The 21,353-nt window shown below is 38.0% G+C and overlaps 1 protein-coding gene across 1 annotated transcript in view; it reads left to right on the forward strand.

The window, feature by feature from the left end:
• NEDD1 (neural precursor cell expressed, developmentally down-regulated 1) overlaps nucleotides 1-4,723 on the forward strand; it is a 45,779-nt gene extending 41,056 nt beyond the window's left edge. The window contains exons 14-15 of the mRNA XM_005680475.3: nucleotides 3,167-3,233; nucleotides 3,669-4,723. Coding sequence (XP_005680532.1) covers nucleotides 3,167-3,233; nucleotides 3,669-3,773 — 172 coding nt within the window. The 3' untranslated portion in view covers nucleotides 3,774-4,723. The remainder of the gene's footprint in view (nucleotides 1-3,166; nucleotides 3,234-3,668) is intronic.

Genomic DNA, 21,353 nt, shown 5'->3' on the forward strand with positions numbered 1-21,353 from the left:
GCTTGTGGCAGTCTTCACTTGGCCTTTAAAAGTCTAGAGAAGTGTCATCTGGCTCTCCTTACCCTGTCAGTGGCAGCTTTCTTTCCTCACTGCTCCTGTCAAGGGTGAAAACAGCTGTGGCTCTCTCTTCTTCTGGAGGGACGCACCATTTTCTGGATTTAAGTTCACTTAGATTTCTTTGTACTCTCTAACTTGAATTTATTTTCAGATGTCTGATTATATAGGTTGTCTGGCTTGTGCTCATTGTTAGAGTTGGAAAGCTTACATCCTAAGCAGAAGCCTGCAGGTTTGCTTCTGTTGTCTTTCAAGATTTAAGTTTCCTCTGGCAAGCAAATCACTTCCGGGTTTTTAGTTTGTTTCTGGTTTTTTATCTTGGTGGGTCCTGAACTTTAACCTTCAATTCTAAAGCATCACAAGGCCTCCCAAATCCTTTTCTCCTCTTTAGCGGCCACTTTATGTTTGGTTTCCTGCCACCTAACCTCAGTACAGGCACAGCTTAGGAGTCAAAGATGTCTTGAGGGGAAATTGCACAGTTTCAGGTTTACTTTCTACTGGTACCCCCTTCCCAGAAATTTTGCAGCTCTGGCTGCCTTGGGAGTTCTGAGTTCTAATACTCCCCAACCCAGTGAGACTGTCTCAGACTCTGGGCCATTGCATTCCTCCCCATCTCTTTTCCCGTACTGTGGAATTAGCTCACCCCCCAGAAGTGAACAGAGGTAGTTGTGAAGCTTACCTAGTAGATCCCCTTGTTTACAAGACTGTAGCACTACCAGCCCTGGCTACCTTAGTGGTTCTATGATGCCTTCACTTCTTGTTTTTGTTTCTTTGTATTTTTAATACAGCGTTTGTCATAGTTAAAAACAGAAGAGAAACTTTTTAAAAAGTACTTGTAATTGTTGCGATAGAAAAAATAAGATACTTGGGAATAAATCTAAAGATGGTAAAGATCTGTGTGGAAAAACACTTAAAAATGTATTAGAAAGCACTAACAAATACATGGGAAGATATTGTGAAGCTATCAGTTCTTTTAAATTGGTCTACAAGGTTGAACACAATTCCAGTCAAATCCCAACTGGATTTTTTGGAAGAAGATGATGAGAGAATTCCAAAATGTGTATGAAAAACGGAAGATCTGGGAATAACCAAGGCACCAGAGAATAAGGTTGAAAGGGACTAGTTTGTCAGATAGATAAGCTATAATTAAAATAGTGTAGCATTAGCACAGAGTGGACAGATTTTGCAAAGGAATCAAATGTATCCCAAAGAAGCATATACGTATCCCATATAATGTATCCCATATATACATATATGTGGAAATGTGATCTATCACAGAGGGAATGTATAGATCCCTGTTCCATGTTATTTAAAAAATCAGTTCCGTACAGAGTAAAAGTTTAAATAGAAATGGAAAAAGTTTAGGCATTGTAGAAGAATTTATATATGACTTCAGGTTTAGAAAGTTACTTAAATATAAGAGGGTACATTACCTATAAAAATAGATTGGTAAGTTACATTAATATTAGGTTAGTAATTTGAGAATGTCAGTAGTAAGTGTTCATCCAGGACACCATTAATAAAATGAAAAGACAAAAGATATCTGCAGTACTCATATAACCAATAGAGGATTAGATTATGTAAAGAACTGTTATGAATAATTTCTTTTAAGATATTCAATAGAACAATAGTTTAAAAACATAGACAAGCATTTCACTGAAGAATAGTATATGAACATAGGGAAAGTTGCTCAGCCCTGCAAATTAACCAGAGAACTGAAAATGGAATTGGTTACCATTTCACACCCAGTAGATGGAAACACATTTGTAAAAAGTCTGGCAACACCAAGTCTTGGTGTGGATGTAGAGCTAGAGGAACTCTTTTTATTCTGATGATGAGCATGTCCATTAATACTACAACTTCGGAAAATAATTTCTATTATTTTGTAAGTTTGAACAGTGTACCTTTCGATCATACCTGTGACTCAGCACATCTTGGATGTATTATCTACAGAAATTGGCACACTGTGGATTGGAAGATATATACATTATTGTTTATAACAACATTTTAATAATAAACACTTAAAAAACAGTTCAATTTGACAGAAGAATGTACACTACTACAGATCAATTAATTATAGATAAATAGAATATGACCTTGAAAACATGATACTGGATTATTTTTAACTGTATGCTACTCAAGGCTACATAGGATATGGTACCCTTTTTGTAATGCTCAAAACCAAGCATAACAAAAGTACATTGACTACAGATTCTATGTTATGCAAAAATATATAAATATATATATATTTTTTAGAAAACATTTCTTTGCTCAAACAAATTCCAGAGAGTAGTGACTTCTTTCTTGGGCTTCTCTCAAGAGTAAAGTGAGGAGCACCACAGGAAGCTTCTGTGATTTTCATTATGTTCTAGCCCATAATTTCTGTGGCAGGTGACACACAGATATTCCTTTTATTGTTACATTTCATAATTTTTATGTCTTCTCTTTATTTTTGGCCATGCAACATGGCTTGTGGGATCTTAGTTCCTAAACCAGGGATTGAACCCTAGCCATGGAAGTGAAAGCCCAGAGTCCTAACCACCGGGCCACCTGGGAATTCCTACTCTTATGGTTTTGCAGGCATGACTTAATTGCATTTTACTGAGTAAACCTCTGTTATAAATAGGCTCTTTGCATTCTGCTGGAAGTTTTTTTTTTTTTTAATAGCTTAAACTTTGATAATAGTTAAACATTGTAACCTAGGGCATTGTCTGTGTTTCATTGTAATATAAACCTATGTCTTTTCCTTAATGATGATTTCTGTATTAAGGAATGTAGTGTAATGGGAGTTCTGGAGGTAGACAGCTGGGTTTATATCCTAGCTCTAACATATACTAGTTGTGTGACTTTGGTTGAGTTACAACTTCTCTGTGATTCAGTTACACGTGTAAAATAGAGGTAGTAATTCTAAGATTAAATGAGTTCTTACATCTGAAGTAGAAGACACAGAGCCTAGCACATAGTAAATAAATACTAGGTGCAGTGGTATTTTTACTATTATAATAATTGTTAATAGTAACATGAAATAATAAGAGTATAGTCATTTTCTTGAGTGATTCTAGAATTGGTAAAACTGTTCTACTTCTAATAAATATTATATGTTTTCTCCTAGAGAAGCATGCCATAGGGACATTGTGAATTTGCAAGTGGAGATGATTAAACAGTTTCATATGCAATTGGTATGTATTGACGTGTTTTATTGTAAGTGAGCATAGCTGTGGATCTAAAAAGTCCATGAAAGGGTGACGTATTCTTACTTAGTTATATCTAATTGCTAAGAAATAAAAGAGCGTTTTAGAAATTTAGTAAATAAAATAGATTTTAACTAGTCACCCTTCTTTATAACCTATGATAGTTAAGGCTACTTTTTCACAGCTTTTTTTTGGCAGTAAGTAAACAAAAACCTTTCCAGATGTGGAAATGTAAACTTTCCAAATATGTAAATTTCACCAGTGCTCTTTCATTTATATTAGCAAAGTAGTAAGGGTGGTTAAATTGAAAAAAAATTACTCAGTTAACCGAACATGAGAAAAATGATGGCTGAAAATGTGTAAAACAATGCAAATAAATGTGAAATGCCAGTAATTAAAAAAAAATTTTTCCCCCTTTTCTAGAATGAAATGCACTCTTTGTTGGAAAGATACTCAGTGAATGAAGGTTTAGTGGCAGAAATTGAAAGACTACGAGAAGAAAACAAAAGACTGCGGGCACACTTTTGAAATTTCAGTGAATACTTTGATGTTTTGTAATTTGGGAAGGTTCTGACAACACAGAACTACATGAAATCAGTATTGTTTTCATAACCTCTGGGAGAAAAAATGTTTTTCAGTCAAAGGGTGATGGGATTTTATACCAATCACTATTTCATCTTTTCTGTCGAATATATTTATATTTTTATATTAAAAACTGTACACTATGTCGTCCGCCTAAAAGGAAAGCCAACAGAATCTTTATTTTATGAAAGCTTTAGCTATACACTAAGTGCCCTTTTTCATGAAAAAATTGTGCAAAAAAATAGGTTATGTATGTTTTTTAATCATCCTTTCTAAACATAATATTTTTGGTTGACAGTTGCCTTCCAGATTTTTTTGGATGTTTAATGATTAAAGAGTTTGATATACCTTCTATTTTTATGGAGAAAGTAAGTTTAATTGGTGTTTTGTGTTTCTAAGCAATTGACTAATAAAACACAAAGTTGGTTAGTAATTATTTTGTTAACTTGGTGAAGTCAAGTATAACTATTATTTATTACTTGTACATTTGATAAGAAAATTTTCAGATTTTGAATTGCACAGATCACATTATATCTATTGCATTATTCTTTTATACTTCTAACTAATCTCTACTCTGGTTGATATTTTGTAGTTAATTTTACCTATGAAAACTTTTAAGGGTTTATAAGACTCAACCAGAACTGTGTATCTGCTTATTTCATTAATTAACAGCATAAAATTTATACTATAATGTTTCAGTCAATATAATTCCACTTAATAATTAGTGAAAATTTCATATTATACTAAGTATTACAGTATTAGTCCATTTTTTCTCCTCCTAAATGAGGTATGGTTTATTTTGTTCTGTGGTTTATATCATTAACTTCCTTTAATTCTTTTTTGTGCTGTGTGTAATACTTTTATATTATTGACCCACTATAAAATAAAAAAACATTTTTTTAAAACAGGAAGGTTAATTGTCAAAAGAATATACACCTCTGACAATATGTGAATGTTAACATGCTGTGATCTACATTTTTAGTGGTATAAGATTAAGAGGGCAGCTGGCTTATTTACCTCTTGTAGTCTCTTGTCCCAGAGATTTAAACTATACCTTGTATATAGCACTCCTGCTCAATTTTAACTTTTGAGATGAAAGTATTTACTAAACTAAAAAAGAAGTCTAGCTGGATTACTAACTCTTTCCTTCCAGGTGATGAAAGATTTTAAGGATACATTTAGTAAGTGTAAAATACTAATAATTATTTCAAGAAATAAATTACTTTGTCTTAGTGAAATACATTTGTATTAAAGCATAAGGGAGCTTCCCAGGTGGCACCAGTGGTAAAGAACCCACCTCCCAGTACAGGAGACATGAGACCCAGGTTCAATCCATGAGGCAGGAAGATCCCCTGGAGGAGGGCATGGCAACCCACTGCAGTATTCTTGCCTGGAGAATCCCATGGACAGAGGAGTCTGGTCGACGGCAATCCATAGGGTCACAGAGAGTTGGAGACACTGAAGTGACTTAGCACACAAAGCATGAAGGGATGCTAATATAATCTTTTTTTCCTGACAGGTAATGAAAGCATTATGGCTTGTAACAAGTTTTGTCACATATCATTATCAAACAGATTTAGAAGACATAAAAATGTGTTTTGCATTATCCGTTAGTATTTGCCTGTTGCCTTTTTCTATAAATGCACATAATGTATATTAAAAGAAGTTAGATAAATAAAATAATTTTGGTAACCTTATGCATATAGATGAAACATTTTTTGTCATGGAATTTAAAAGCTAAATAAGTAAAAAAAAGTTAAATTTTAAATGGTAAAAATGGGAAATCAGAAGTTGAATTTTAGCCTCTAGCCAAAATAGAATAATAAGAGATGAAATCAGAAATTGAATTTTAGCCTCTAGCCAAAATAGAATAATAGGAGATTAGATTTACACAATGCAACTAAATTTAAAAAAGACACAAAATACTTGAAATAGTTTTCAAATACTGAATTTTTTAAAATAAACTCAACTTGGAATTCTTTACCTAGAGAAAATATCTTTAAAAGTGAAAATTAAAACTTCTTCAGACCTAGAAAGGTTCAAAGAATTGATCACAAGCTAACTTTTGCCCTACAGGAAACATGAAAAGTACCAGATAGAAATCTGCTTCTACGGAAAGGAGTGAAGAGCAACAAAAATGGTAAATATGTGAACACATATAGGGCCTCTTTCGCCCCTTATTTTAAATTACCTTCAAAGGGTAGTGGACTATTTAAAACAAAAATAATAACAATGAATTATGTGGTTAACATGTAAAGTGAAATGTCTGACAAGAGTATCTGTCTTCAAGGGTGGGAGGAGGGAAATGAAAATACGCTACTCTGAGGTTCTTTACCTGTGAAGCAGAGTACTACCTGAAAGTAGGATGCTGCAAGCTTAAAGTGTGCACTGTAAACCCCAAAGTAAACACAAAAGAAAAACTGTTCTAGTTAGTAAATCAACAAAGATGATAAAATGTAGCCATTAAAAAAATCCAAAAGAAGCAAAGAAAAGAACAAGGGGCAAAGAATAAATGGGACAATAGAAAATAAACAGTAAAATGGTGGATTTAAGCAGCAGTATCAAGAATTACATTAAGTATAAATTATCGACTACCCTTATGAAATTGAATTTTTCTATCCAGCTGTATACTAAATCGATGAAATCCACTTTAAATATGAAGATACAAATAGTTTAAATTTAAAAAGTTGAAGTAAATTAGTACATATACTGAACTGAATAGAAATGAAAGCAAATTATCATATTTTGTGGGAATCAGCTAAAGCAGTACTTACAGGGAAATTTGTATCATTAAATATCTGTATTAGAAAAGGAAAGGGCTCAATAGCTTCAGCTTCCACCTTAAGTTAGAAAAATAGCAAGTAAAAACCCCAAAGAAGCAAAAAGATTAGAGAATACAATGCAAAGCAAAACTCAACTGAGGAAATCAGTGAAAGTAAAAGCTAGTGCTTTGAGATCAAACCTTTAGCTAACCATTTGAAAAACAAACAACCCTAAATTACCAGTATCAGGAATGAAAAAAGTGACATCACTATAGAGATGTGCTGCTGCTGCTGTTAAGTTGCTTCAGTCATTCGTGTCTGACTCTTTGCGACCCCATAGACATCAGCCCACCAGGCTCCACTGTCCCTGGGAAGAACACTGGAGTAGGTTGCCATTTCCTTCTCCAGTGCACGAAAGTGAAAAGTGAAAGGGAAGTTGCTCAGTCGTGTCCGACTCTTCGCGACCCCATGGACTGCAGCCCACCAGGCTCCTCTGTCCATGGAACTTTCCAGGGAAGAGTACTGGAGTGGGGTGCCATTGCCTTCTCCAACAGAGATGTGCTCAGTTCAGTTCAGTTCAGTCGCCCATTCGTGTCCAACTCTTTGCAACCCCATGAATTGCAGCACGCCAGGCCTCCCTGTCCATCACCAACTCCCGGAGTTCACTCAGACTCACGTCCATTGAGTCAGTGATGCCGTCCAGCCATCTCATACTCTGTCATCCCCTTCTCCTCCTGCCCCCAATCCCTCCCAGCATCAGAGTCTTTTCCAATGAGTCAACTGTTCACATGAGGTGTCCAAAGTACTGGAGTTTCAGCTTCAGCATCATTCCAAAGAAATCCCAGGGCTGATCTCCTTCAGAATGGACTGGTTGGATCTCCTTGCAGTCCAAGGGACTCTCAAGAGTCTTCTCCAACACCACAGTTCAAAAGCATCAATTCGTGCTACTTAGGTATAAATTTGATAAAAGTTATGTATGACCTGTACTCTGAATTCTACAAAACATTACTGAGAGAAGGTAAACCTAAGTAAATGATGTGCCAGGTTCATAGACTGAAAGGCTCAACATTGTTAAATATCAGTTTTTCCCATATTGATTTTCCAATTCAATGTAATAATAAAAATTTTAGCAGAAACTATTTTTCTCTAGCTATGTCTAATTTAGCATTTACCTAATCTGGTAAGTATTTAATATCATCTATTTTATTTTTCATCCTAGAATTTCCATTTTGTTATTTTTTATAGTTTCTAATTCTCAGTTAAATCTCCTAATTACTCAAGTATATTGATTTTAGTTTTTTTTTTAATTTAAAATAAATGAATTTTTTTGGTAAACTATACTGAAACAAAACTAGAAAAAAGATGTGAAGTACATAACATATATGTATGTTTATCACTTAAAATTAATTTGAATTTATCTTGAGAAAAGAACATTAAATCAATTAGTTTAAATCACCACATTAAGGATCATTTCAATAGATATAGAAAGGTATCTGATAAAAGTTATTAATGATTCATGGTAATCTTGTATACTGAATAGAAGAAATTTTCTTTATGCTGAGAAACTATCAGAAACTGCAAATATTTTGTTTTCTTTTTTAACTGAGATATAGTTAATTTTTGATAGTATGTGTTTCAGGTGTGCAACAGTGATTCATAATTTTCAAAGATTATACTTCATTTATAGTTATAAAATATTAGTTATATTCCCTGTGCTATACAGTATTTACTTGTAGCTTGTTTATTTTGTATATCAGTACAGTTCAGATCAGTCAGTCAGTCGTGTTCGACTCTGTGACCCCGCGGACTACAGCATGCCAGGCTTCCCTGTCTGTCACCAGCTCCCAAAACTTGCTCAAACTCTTGTCCATCAAGTCAGTGACGCCATCCAACCATCTCATCCTCTGTTGTCCCCTTCTCCTGCCTTCAATCTTTCCCAGCATCAGGGTCTTTTCCAGTGAGTCAGTTCTATGCATCAGGTGGCCAAAGTATTGGAGTTTCAGCTTCAGCATCAGTCCTTCCAATGAATATTCAGGACTGATTTCCTTTAGCATTGAATGGTTTGATCTTGCAGTCCAAGGGATTTTCAAAGAGTCTTCTCTAACACCACAGTTCAAAAGCATCAATTCTTTGGTGCTCAGCTTTCTTTGTAGTCCAGCTCTCACATCCATACATGACTACTGGAAAAACCATAGCTTTAACTAGACGGACCTTTGTCAGCAAAGTAATGTCTCTGCTTTTTAATATGCTGTCTAGATTGGTCATAACTTTTCTTCCAAGGAGTAAAGGTCTTTTAATTTCATGGCTGTAGTCACCATCTGCAGTGATTTTCAGTTCAGTTCAGTTCAGTCGCTCAGTCGTGTCTGACTCTTTGCGACCCCATGAATTGCAGCATGCCAGGCCTCCCTGTCCATCACCATCTCCCAGAGTTCACTCAAACTCACATCCATTGAGTCGGTGATGCCATCCAGCCATCTCATCCTCTGTCATCCCCTTTTCCTCCTGTCCCCAATCCCTCCCAGCATCAGAGTGTTTTCCAATGAGTCAACTCTTCGCATGAGGTGGCCAAAGTACTGGAGTTTCAGCTTTAGCATCAGTCCTTCCAAAGAACACCTAGGGCTGATCTCCTTTAGAATGGACTGGTTGAATCTCCTTGCAGTCCAAGGGACTCTCAAGAGTCTTCTCCAACACCACAGTTCAAAAGCTTCAATTCTTCGACACTCAGCTTTCTTCACAGTCCAACTCTCACATTCATACATGACCACTGGAAAAACCATAGCCTGGACTAAACGGACCTTTGTTGGCAAAGTAATGTCTCTGCTTTTCAATATGCTATCTAGGTTGGTCATAAGCCCCCCAAAATAAAGTCGGCCACTGTTTCCATTGTTTCCCCATCTATTTGCCATGAAGTGAAGGGACTGGATGCCATGATCTTAGTTTTTTGAATGTTGAGTTTTAAGCCAGCTTTTACACTCTCCTCTTTGACTTTCATCAAGAGCCTCTTCAGTTCTTTGCTTTCTTCCATAGAATGGTATCATCTGCTTATCTGAGGTTATTGATATTTCACCCGGTAATCCTGATTCCAGCTTGTGCTTCATCCAGCACAGCATTTCGCATGATGTATTCTGCATATAAGTTAAATAAGCCAGGTGACAATATACAGCTTTGATGTACTCCTTTCCCAACTTGGAACCAGTCTGTATTTCCATGTCCAGTTGTAACTTGTTTTTGACCTGCATACAGATTTCTCAGGAGGCAGATCAGGTAGTCTGGTATTCTCATCTCTTGAAGAATTTTGCACAGTAAATAGCCGTTTGTAACTCTTAATCCCCTGTGCCTATCTTACTCCTCCCTTAGTTATTTGCAAGTCTGGGTCTGATATCCTGTGCTTTTGTTTCTGTTTTACATTATTTCAGTTTCTGATCACATTGTGTCATCTGTTCTTCTTGAATGTTTCTTTATTGAGTGATTGATTTCATAAAAAATTGTAGGGATTCTTTGAGTCTCAGAGCTATTATTGTCTCTCTGAGAAGTTTTACCTCCACTGTAGCAAGCAGCCAAGTTAGGGGAATGAGCATGCCCATGGCACCTTAATGCAGTCAGGGATTGAGGTGCTTCCTAGTTGAGTTTAAGTTTTTGGTTTATTCTCATGTTAAAGGTTTAACCCTTCAGAGTTCCAAACAAACTCCTGGAGTTCAACAGGACTGTCCTACTTGGCAAGAAAAGGACTCTAATTTTTCTCTTTCCAAGTTCTGTTTCTTACCTTAAATCAGTAAGGTTTAGATGTATTAGTTTGCACTGGAAGTTAACAAAATGCCAGACAAGTTAATACTGTAGATAATCGCTGTATATTTCCAGTAAAGAATTACTTTATGTATTAAATGATCAAGTTCCACATACTTATCTTAACTGGAGCTCTTAAAGCCTATGGAGACAAAAAGATAAAGAGGTAGTCTGTTCAGAGTTAGATTATTTGTGGGAAAATCAAGGATGCAGCTATAGAAACTATAGTTAGAAATGCTGAAAGAAAAAAAAATATTGGTAGACCAATAATTCTTAAAATGTGGTTTAGTGAGCCCTGAGAATTTCCAAGATCCTTTTGAGGGCCTGTGAGGTCAAAATTATTTTTGTAATGGTACTTAAGACATTGTCTTTTTCATTCTTATTTTCTCATGAGCATAAAGTGAAGTTTTCCAGTGTGGTTACATCACTGTCTTGACACCTAATCAAAGGGGTTCTTGTTTATTCTTGCACTTTCTAGAATTTTCAAAAGTAGCTGTTTGGAATCTTCAATAATTTTTAATAGAACAAAAGATAGCTGATACTAAGAGAATTTAGGACCTGTGGTATGCCTTTTCAAGTGGTATAAAGGACACTTAAGAAGCTTAAAGGCATGGTCTCACATGAGTCTTATATGTACTTATTAGTAATTAAATTTAGAGAGAGAGAAGCATGTCTGGAAAATAATTGTGGGTGGAAAATAATTTTGGATATGACTTTTGGTTCACTGAGTAGACTATATCAAATGTATAAACATTTACAAAGTGTTTTAAGTAGTAGATTCAGCAAAAGCACTGCTGCCACCTAGGACTAATAGAGTGAGGCTTTTCAAAACTATAAAAAATTATCTAACCCCTCAACTTTGTAATGCAGGAGGTAGGCTGAGAAAGTCACTCAGGTTGCCAAAATGACCTGTCTTCCGAAGCCCTTTTCAGAAATGATTGAAGTGAAGAAAAATGAAGTACATCTTGAGGAGCAGTCAGAAGTGTGGGGAACAGTGGATTTGGGAGGCACCCCTAGGGGGCAGAACGGAGGTCTAATTAAGAAACATTTCCCATCCATAGAGCAACTTCAGCCCACTTGGATTTCAGAATTACTGTGGGTCAGTGACTGCTGGGAGTCTCTCATTCTAAAATAGGAGTGTTTATTGCAGTTATCCTGTCCTACTTTCTCTGTTTGTAGCCTCTCTGTGTGTGTATACACCTCAGGAGTAGCTCAATCTTCTGTTTATTGTTCTCTAAACAAAGAGCAATGCATTGTTCTTATTATGATGAAACATATCTGAATATAGTATAGATTACATGCATGCTAAGTCACTTCATGTCCAGCTCTTTGCAACCCTATGGACCATAGCCCGCCAGACTCCTCTGTTCATGGAATTCTCCAGGCAAAAATGCTGGAGTGGGTTGCCATGCCCTCCTCCAGGGGATCCTCCTAACCCAGGAATTCGAACCTCATCTCTTATGTCTCCTGCATTGGCAGGCGGGTTCTTTACCACTAGTGCCACCTGGGAAGAGCCTGCTGCTGCTGCTGCTAAGTCGCTTCAGTCGTGTCCGACTCTGTGTGACCCCATAGACGGCAGCCCATCAGGCTCCTCTGTCCCTGGGATCCTCCAGGCAAGAACACTGGAGTGGATTGCCATTTCCTTCTCCAGTGCATGAAAGTGAAAAGTGAAAGTGAAGCCAGCTGCTCAGTCGTGTCCGACTCTTAGCAACCCCAGGGACTGCAGCCTCCCAGGCTCCTCCATCCATGGGATTTTCCAGGCAAGAGTGCTGGAGTGGGTTGCCATTGCCTTCTCTGGGAAGAACCTAATGCAGGTTAAAATTCTTTTTTTTTTTTTAATCATTTTTATTTTTTATTATTTTTTTAACTTTTTATTTTTACTTTATTTTACTTTATAATACTGTATTGGTTTTGCCATACTTGACATGAATCCACCACGGGTGTACATGCAATCCCAAACATGAACCCCCCTCCCACCTCCCTCCCCACAACATCCCTCTGGGTCATCCCCATGCACCAGCCCCAAGCATGCTGTATCCTGCATTGGACATAGACTGGTGATTCGATTCTTACATGATAGTATACATGTTTCAATGCCATTCTCCCAAATCATCCCACCCTCTCCCTCTCCCTCTGAGTCCAAAAGTCCGCTATACACATCTGTGTCTTTTTTGCTGTCTTGCATACAGGGTCATCATTGCTATCTTTCTAAATTCCATATATATGTGTTAGTATACTGTATTGGTGTTTTTCTTTCTGGCTTACTTCACTCTGTATAATCGGCTCCAGTTTCATCCACCTCATCAGAACTGATTCAAATGTATTCTTTTTAACGGCTGAGTAATACTCCATTGTGTATATGTACCTCAGCTTTCTTATCCATTCATCTGCTGATGGACATCTAGGTTGTTTCCATGTCCTGGCTATTATAAACAGTGCTGCGATGAACATTGGGGTACATGTGTCTCTTTCTATTCTGCTTTCCTTGGTGTGTATGTCCAGCAGTGGGATTGCTGGGTCATATGGCAGTTCTGTTTGCAACTTTTTAAGGAATCTCCTTTCACACTGTTCTCCATAGTGGCTGTACTAGTCTGCATTCCCACCAACAGTGTAGGAGGGTTCCCTTTTCTCCACACCCTCTCCAGCATTTATTGCTTGCAGGCTTTTGGATCGCAGACTTTCTGACTGGTGTGAAGTGGTACCTCATTGTGGTTTTGATTTGCATTTCTAATAATGAGTGATGTTGAGCATCTTTTCATGTGTTTGTTAGCCATCCGTATGTCTTCTTTGGAGAAATGTCTATTTAGTTCTTTGGCCCATTGTTTGATTGGGTCATTTATTTTTCTGGTATTGAGTTGCATAAGTTGCTTGTATATTTTTGAGATTAGTACTGGCACAAAGACAGAAATATAGATCAATGGAACAAAATAGAAAGCCCAGAGATAAATCCACACACATATGGACACCTTATCTTTGACAAAGGAGGCAAGAATATACAATGGAGTAAAGACAATCTCTTTAACAAGTGGTGCTCGGAAAACTGGTCAACCACTTGTAAAAGAATGAAACTAGATCACTTTCTAACACTGCACACGAAAATAAACTCAAAATGGATTAAAGATCTAAATGTAAGACCAGAAACTATAAAACTCCTAGAGGAGAACATAGGCAAAACACTCTCCGACATAAATCACAGCAGGATCCTCTATGATCCACCTCCCAGAATTCTGGAAATAAAAGCAAAAATAAATAAATGGGATCTAATTAAAATTAAAAGCTTCTGCACAACAAAGGAAAATATAAGCAAGGTGAAAAGACAGCCTTCTGGATGGGAGAAAATAATAGCAAATGAAACAACTGACAAACAGGTTAAAATTCTTAAACAGCCTGATGCTGTGATTGAACGTGACTTTTAGAGTCCTGGGGTTGGGGTGAGCATGTATTGCATTCGGGAAGAAAATGAATTACTATGGCCTGGAGGCCAGAGTGTGGTGTGTTACATTTTTGTCACCAGTCCTAAACCCCAAGCTGTATTCCTGCCCTTTGCCCTTTGACATTGCAGTTCTTTCTGCTAAAGAGGTGGAATATGTTTCCCCTCCTCGTGACTGGATTTGGCCTTGTGGCTTGATTTGGCCAATAAAGCAGAAATGATGATGTGCCAATTCCAAACCCAGGCTTTCAGAGCTCTCACATATTTCCACTTGCTCTCTTGTACCCCTGACATGGACCTTAAAAAACAAAACTAAACACAAAAACCTACCCAGGCCAGCTGCTGGTCCTAAGAAAGATGAGATGCAGAGCTGTCTCAACCAAGCTGCTCAGCCAAACGCAGCTTAATCCAGCCCAATAGACCCTTAGATCTCTGGGAACAAACACCTATCATGGTGTGCCATTGGGAGTTTCTTGGCTGTTTATTATGCAACAATAGATACCTTACAAACATCTTGGCTCACCTTTATTCCAGCTGCTGTGACTTGGAGCTTCTTCATGCTTTGCTGAGATTTATTTCAGGAGCCTCTTAATTAGGCTTTGGGTCTTCCTCTATTCTTATCTGTTGCATACACTTCTATCAGTGTTGTCCTCACCCAAAAGGCAAGTCTCATTGTCCACAGAAAAAGACCACATGTAATCTTTGGTGTGGCATCCTGATCCTTCCTGCTGCTCTGCACACCCTGCCCCAGATATTTCAGTCTTGGGCACCGCAAAGTGCCATACGATTTCAGAGATCTAGGCTTCCTTCATTCTCTCTGCCTGAGAAACCCCTACAGATCCTTCAGGACACTTATCACATGTCGCCTCTTTTGTGACATTTTTCCATGACCTAAAGGCAATCATGCTCTCTTCCATGTGTCTAAAAATTAATTTCCTGTCATTATAATTCTTAAAGAATTATAATGGGATGGTTATAATGGGATGGTCTGTCTCTAGATCTCTCTCCTCATAGGCAGAGGCAGTTTTGGAAAACTTTCTGTAGATGCAATACTTGGTGTGATGCTTAAACTTCATAGAGGTTCAGTATCATCTCATCTAATTTTATCCATTGTTGAATAATTGGAAAACATGTAGGGATTGTTATAAATTATTTCTGTATGGTGTTTATGATATTTGCAATAAACTGGAAATTTGGTTCATAATTCTTCCTTCTTTGCACATGTCAAATAATAGTATTTATAGTAGGAAGATACATTTATGAACATAGAAAAATGACAATAATGGTTGAAGATAGTTGACATGCCCTTGATGTGGAGATACTGTGGGTCCGTTTCAAGTGAAACCCTACAACCAGCTCACTTAAAATTAAAATGTCAAAAATCAATTATGCTTCATTTTGCATTCAGACAAATTGAACTTTTCAAAATTTGGTTTGAAGCACATCTTATGTCAAAAGACACCTACTCTATTATTTGAATGCTAGTAATATGAGAGAACATTTTATTTCTCATTTTTTTAAGATGATCATACACACTAAATCTTTATCTGCCAAAAAAGAAATAAGAATATCTGGATATCTAAATATTGCTCTCATTATTGAACTCTCATTAAATAGCAAAGTCATTGACGTTGCCTAAATTTAATAGGGAACTGCTGGGATGTGCCCTACACAAAGAAGCTTGTACAAGAGAAGAGAAGAGGAGAGGAAGGTGGTCTAGATCATGAAGGATTTTGTAAGACATGGCTAAGAGTTTAGAATTTGTCCAATAAACAGAGGTATGTTTGCCTATAGATTATGGAATGAGGGGACTGACTGCTCTGTTTCTACTCTTCTTGTTAGAAAGTGTGCAGACTCAAGTGTGGCCACCATCTTCAGCTTTGATAGGTAAGTGTAACTGACATTCATTTTGTACTAGTTTGGCTTTGTAAGTTTGAAAGTGGAATAGCACATCCTCTGAGTGTGGGTGTGAGGTGATCTGAGTTGGTATATAGAATATCCCTATTTGTACTGTCAATGGGGTTCTCCATGCAAGAATATTGGAGTGGGTTGCTGTTTCCTTCTCCAGTGGACCATATTTTGTCAGAACTCTTCACTCTGACCTGTCCATCTGGGGTGGCCCTGCACAGCATGGCTCATTGAGTTACCCAAGCCTCTTTGGTGGAACAAAGATGTGATCTAAGAAGGGAGTAATACAATGCTGAAGAATTGATACTTTTGAATTATGGTGCTGGAAAACTCTTGAGTCCCTTGGAAAGCAAGAGGATCAAACCGGTCAATCCTAAAGGAAATCAACCCTGAATATTCACTGGAAGGACTGTTGCTGAAGCTGAAACTCTAGTACTTGGCCACCTGATGTGAAGAGCCCTCTCATTGGAAAAGACCTTGATGCTGGGAAAGATTGAAGGCAGGAGGAGAAGGGGATGACAGAGGATGAGATGGTTGGATGGCATCACTGACTCAGTGGATGTGAGTTTGAGCAAATTCTAAGACACCATGAAGGATAAGGGAGCCTGGCATGCTGTAGTCCATGGGGTTGCAGAGAATCAGACACGACTTGGTGACTGGGCAACAACAACAATTGAAGTTTGATTTGTTGGGGTTGCTCTCAGGATTAGTGGTGGATAATAATCTCGGGCATTATCCCTGTGTCTGGGCAACTCCCATGGGAGATTCCATTCTTGACTGTGCTTCAGAAGAGATGTTTCAACTGCCCAGACTCACTTCTCCCTTGTCTTCATTTTTCCATCATTCATTCAGTGAATAGTAGTCATGTCCTATGTGCTAAGCACTGGGAATCATACTGAAGAGCATACTCATTGAGCAGAAAAAAACAGATATATTAATAGTAACTGAATACTCACCTGCTAAGAGTGAGGAATGGGATATATGCACAGGGCAGCAGAGAGGGGTATTAGCTGCAATCTGAGAGTAGTATCTGAGAAGGCTTCCAAGCGGAAATAGGAGGTAAAAACCCTGAACTGAGGATTACAGACGAGTAAACACCTGGTGGAGAGGGAGGAAGATGTGCCCCTAAGACAGGAGGCTGGAAATAGGCATAGGACCTGCCAGGGCCAAGCAGGGGAAACAGGATGTGAATCGCAGTGATGAGCTCTGTCAGATCATCAGGAGGCTTGGGAGTATACTGAGGTACTAGGATTCTCTTTGGAGGAGCCAGTCAAGTGTTTTTAATCATGAATGTGACACAACCAGCTTTAGAAAGATGATTCAGATCATAGTGAAGAGAATGGTTTTGAGCGAATTAGATTAAGGGCAGCGATGTTACTGTAGTGTTTGGCCTACTATAGCAAAATAGTATAACGGGCTGGCTTAGAAATACCTGGGATGTTTCTTCACAGTTCTGGAGGATGGAAAGTCCAAGATCAAAGACCAAATATGGTCCTGCTTTCTGGTGCATAGAAAGTACCTTCTCACTGTGTTCTAACTTGGGAGATGAGGTGAAGGCTTTCTCTGTGGCCTCTTATAAGAACACTAATCCTATTCAGGAGGGCTCTTCTCTCATGACTTATCACCTACAAAAGCTTCTACTTCCTGACACCTTCACCTTGGGGATTAAGATTTTAATGTATGAATTTGGGGGAAGCCAAACATTCAGATCATAGCATTCATCATTTAGGAGACTGTTCAGTCTTCCGGTGAGAAACACACCAGGCCTGAGCCATCAGAAGATTGGAAAGCTATCTGGAGGATGAAATAAGCAGCGCTTGATCAAAAAGTCAGTGGATTTAAACTGGAATGCATCTAAGAAGCTACCTGTTACACATTAAGCGGGCTATTGATTTGAGAAGGCTTTTTAAGATTTAATAATTATCTTATAAGCCCTAATTTTCAAAGTGTTTTAAACATTAATGCTATGAAGAGAAATTTAATATTTTCTAACATCTGTTGAACATCCTCTCTTTTAATATCTATAGATGTGAGTTGCTGTGATTTGTTTTTGAATATGGACCCATCTTTTATTTGAGAGATGGTCAGGAAGGATTACTCCTTTCATATAGTGTTGTATAGCAATATAAATTTATAATTTATAAATTAATTTATAAATGTATAAATTAATACATAAATAAATTTATAATTATCCTTGCCAGATTTTTGTATAGGGGATGTTAGCTTCTTAACAAAATTAGGTTAAGTTAAATACATTTATCTAGTCTAGCATACCAGTTAGATTAAAAATAATGTTATAAAGTGACATTTTATAGCATATATGTTGATTATGCTGGTTGTAAATTTATTTTATAAGCAGGATGAACAGTCTTTTTATGCCAATCTTTATAACTTGAAGCATAATATCTTTATTTTAAATTATTACAGTGGCTCTGAATCTCTTCTTTGCTTTTATTATATATAAATTGACCATATCAGTCACAGCAATGACTTATTTGATGCTGGGTCATCAACTTCTTGTGATGGAATGAATCCTACGAGAACACTCTGACTCCGATGGCAGAGGCAAGGAAGGATTGCAGCAGGATAGCTTGTGGACTCTTTCGTGTGCTGCTGTGTATTGTACGGTAAGTATACTCTTCCGTTTGTTTGGTTTTTTATGGTTGCATTTTGATCCTTAAAACTGCTGTCTTTTTTTTTTTTTTTTTCTTTCATCTGATAGCAACAAACTAAAAGCCAAAGAAACTGCTAACAAGGAAAGCCTCAGGCAGGGGGTGGGGGGTGGAGGTGGTGGTGGGAAGTGACGCATCCTATTGTAAAGTAGAGCAAATCCAATTAAAGCACTCAATAGGCACTTTACTTTATTGGGGAATTGGCTACAAAAGCATTTAAATTTTGTTCTAACTAATCTATTTTTTCAATCATTCACTTAGTATTTAAGCCATTTAGGAAATTAAGTAAGAAACACATAGCAACAACAAAAACATCTTCACTAGCTTAGAACGTATATTAGTTTCTATTTATGCATAAAAATTTGCCACAAATTAACAGCTTCAAGCAATCCACAATTTATTGTCACGTGTCTGGCATGGCACAACTGGTTTCTCTGCTCAGGGTTTCACAGGGTGATAATCAAGGTGATGGCTAGGGCTGCATTCTCATCAAGAATGGCTTGACTGGGGAAGAATTCATTTCCAAGGTCATTCAGGCTGTTGGCAGCATTTGTTTTCTTGTGGCCGCATGCCTAAAGCCCCCGCTTTTCACTGGCCATCACTTGCTGGCTGCCCAGAGTTCCTTGTTACCTTCTCTGCCATGGCTAGTTATTTCATTATCCTCACAAGTGAAATTTCTTGCTTCACGGAACATCCAGTCTCTCTTTTGAGGGATTTCACCTGAATAAGTCAGTTCCTCCCTCCTGCAACCTGAATAATTTCCCTTCTAATTGGTCAACACCAACTGACTTAGAACGTTAATTTCATTGGCAAGATTCCTTCACCTTCACTGTATTGTTTGGGCTCCAAGTAAGTCACAGGTTCCACCCACACGCAAGGGTAAGGGATTACACACAGTGAGAACATCAGGGAGAAGAGTTCTGGGGAGTTACACACTGGGTCCTCCCTAGAATCTTTCCACCGGAGAGTTTTATCTTACCACACATTTCTCATATCAATGTTTTATTAGAAAGTTATACTTTTATCTTTTAGAGTGAGGGAAAGGGGCAGTTTTTCAAGACTGTGGTTGTCAGCTCTGTTGTGGGCTTTAAATTTGGAATCTCATCTTCCAGTCTTACCCCCTCAAGCCCTGTGTACCAGTGTGGGCCACTTGTTGCTCCCAAACATGTCACTGTCTTTCATCACAGTTTATTACTGCTAAATGCTTATCTCTGAAAACCTCTTCTTTCCCATTCGTACTCATTTTTTAAGACCTAGCACCCCACTCCAGTACTCTTGCCTGGAAAATCCCATGGACGGAGGAGCCTGGTGGGCTGTAGTCCATGGGGTCACAAAGAGTCGGGCATGACTGAGCGGCTTCCCTTTCACTTTTCAGTTTCATGCATTGGAGAAGGAAATGGCAGCCCACTCCAGTGTTCTTGCCTGGAGAATCCCAGGGACAGGGGAGCCTGGTGTGCTGCCGTCTATGGGGTTGCACAGAGTCAGACACGACTGAAGCGACTTAGCAGCAGCAGCAGCTAAATTTATACATTCTGTACTAGAGTTTTGATGACTTTCTCAGAGAAAACATCTCTGTTCCCATGATAATTTTTAGAAGCCTTTTTCATATGAACGTTTATCTGGAGTTACGGCTATTTGTTTATATACCTTTTTCCTTGCTTTCTTTGTATCACAAATTATGGCTTACTCTTTTCTGTATCTTTAGTCCCTTATCCCTAGTACAGGACTTGATCCCTGTAGGGGAGTTCAGTAGGTACTCCCTGATTAAACGTAGTGAGTGAAGAGGAAAACGAGCTAGAGTAAGTAGGAAAATGATTGTGGAAAAATAGGGTAAGAGAAAACAGGAAAACAGTAGTGTGGACAGACTACAATGATGTAATTTTTACTAGTTTTTTTTTTTTATCAGAATGTGAGGATGGGGATGTGAAGGAGCATAGTGAATAAGTCTACAAAAGTCAGATGATGGAGAGTCTTAAAATTTCCAGGCTGGAAAATGTGGAGTTCATGGAACGTTAAATCTAATGAGGAATAGACAGTCTCACATATACTTTAATTTCAAGTTGTGTAAAGCTCCATGGAGGAAATGTACAGTATGGTAAAATGACAGTTGGCAAGGAGACCTGATCTAGCAGAGGTCGACTGAACAAGTCACATTTGGGCTGAGACCTGAAAGTTGAGTAGGAGTAAAAGGTGTAAAGAGTGAATGGTAAAGAGTGGATATCGGGCTAAAGAGGAAATTCAGAATCAGGTCCTGCAGAACTTGACAGGCCATTACCATTTTGGTCTTAATCCTACGAACAATGGGAGAAAATTGGAAAATTTAAAACAAGGTAGGTTTGAAATTGGGGCTTCCCCGGTGGCTCTGATGGTAAAGAATCTGCCTGCCATGTGGGAGACCTTGGTTTGATCCCCGAGTTGTGAAGATCCCCTGGAGGAGGGCATGGCAACCCACTTCAGTATTCTTGCCTGGAGAATCCCCATGGACAGAGGAGCCTGGGGGGTGGGCGGGACGGTCCATGGCGTCGCAAAGAGTGGACTCAACTGAGCGACTAAGCACAGCATAGCACAGGCTTGAGGTGGGGATAAGAGAAAGAGAGAAAGAGAGAGATGATTTGTCTTTTTCAAAAAAATTCCCTGAATAATAGAGTAAAAGAGTATAAGAATAGATACAGGTCTAGTTAGGTGACCTTTTTAGTGGCACAGAGAGTAGACCACAGTAATTTGATCTTGGAATGGCAGAGGAGTTTGAAAGAACTGGACAGATTTTATGGAGACTCAGTTGACAGGAGTTGGATATGGAGAGTGAAGGAGAGGGAAATGTTTTAGCTTCCCTGGCTAGATAAATGGTGGTACCCAGAAAGAACAGTGGAATATGGACATGTTTGGGGATGTTGGAGACCATGAAGTCTTCTTTGAAAATGTCGAGGTGTTTGTATTGTATGGCCTGATGCATACATATAGTTCTTAAGCT

The sequence above is a fragment of the Capra hircus genome, chromosome 5, assembly GCF_001704415.2.
Source record: "Capra hircus breed San Clemente chromosome 5, ASM170441v1, whole genome shotgun sequence".
NCBI classification, from domain to species: Eukaryota; Metazoa; Chordata; class Mammalia; order Artiodactyla; family Bovidae; genus Capra; species Capra hircus.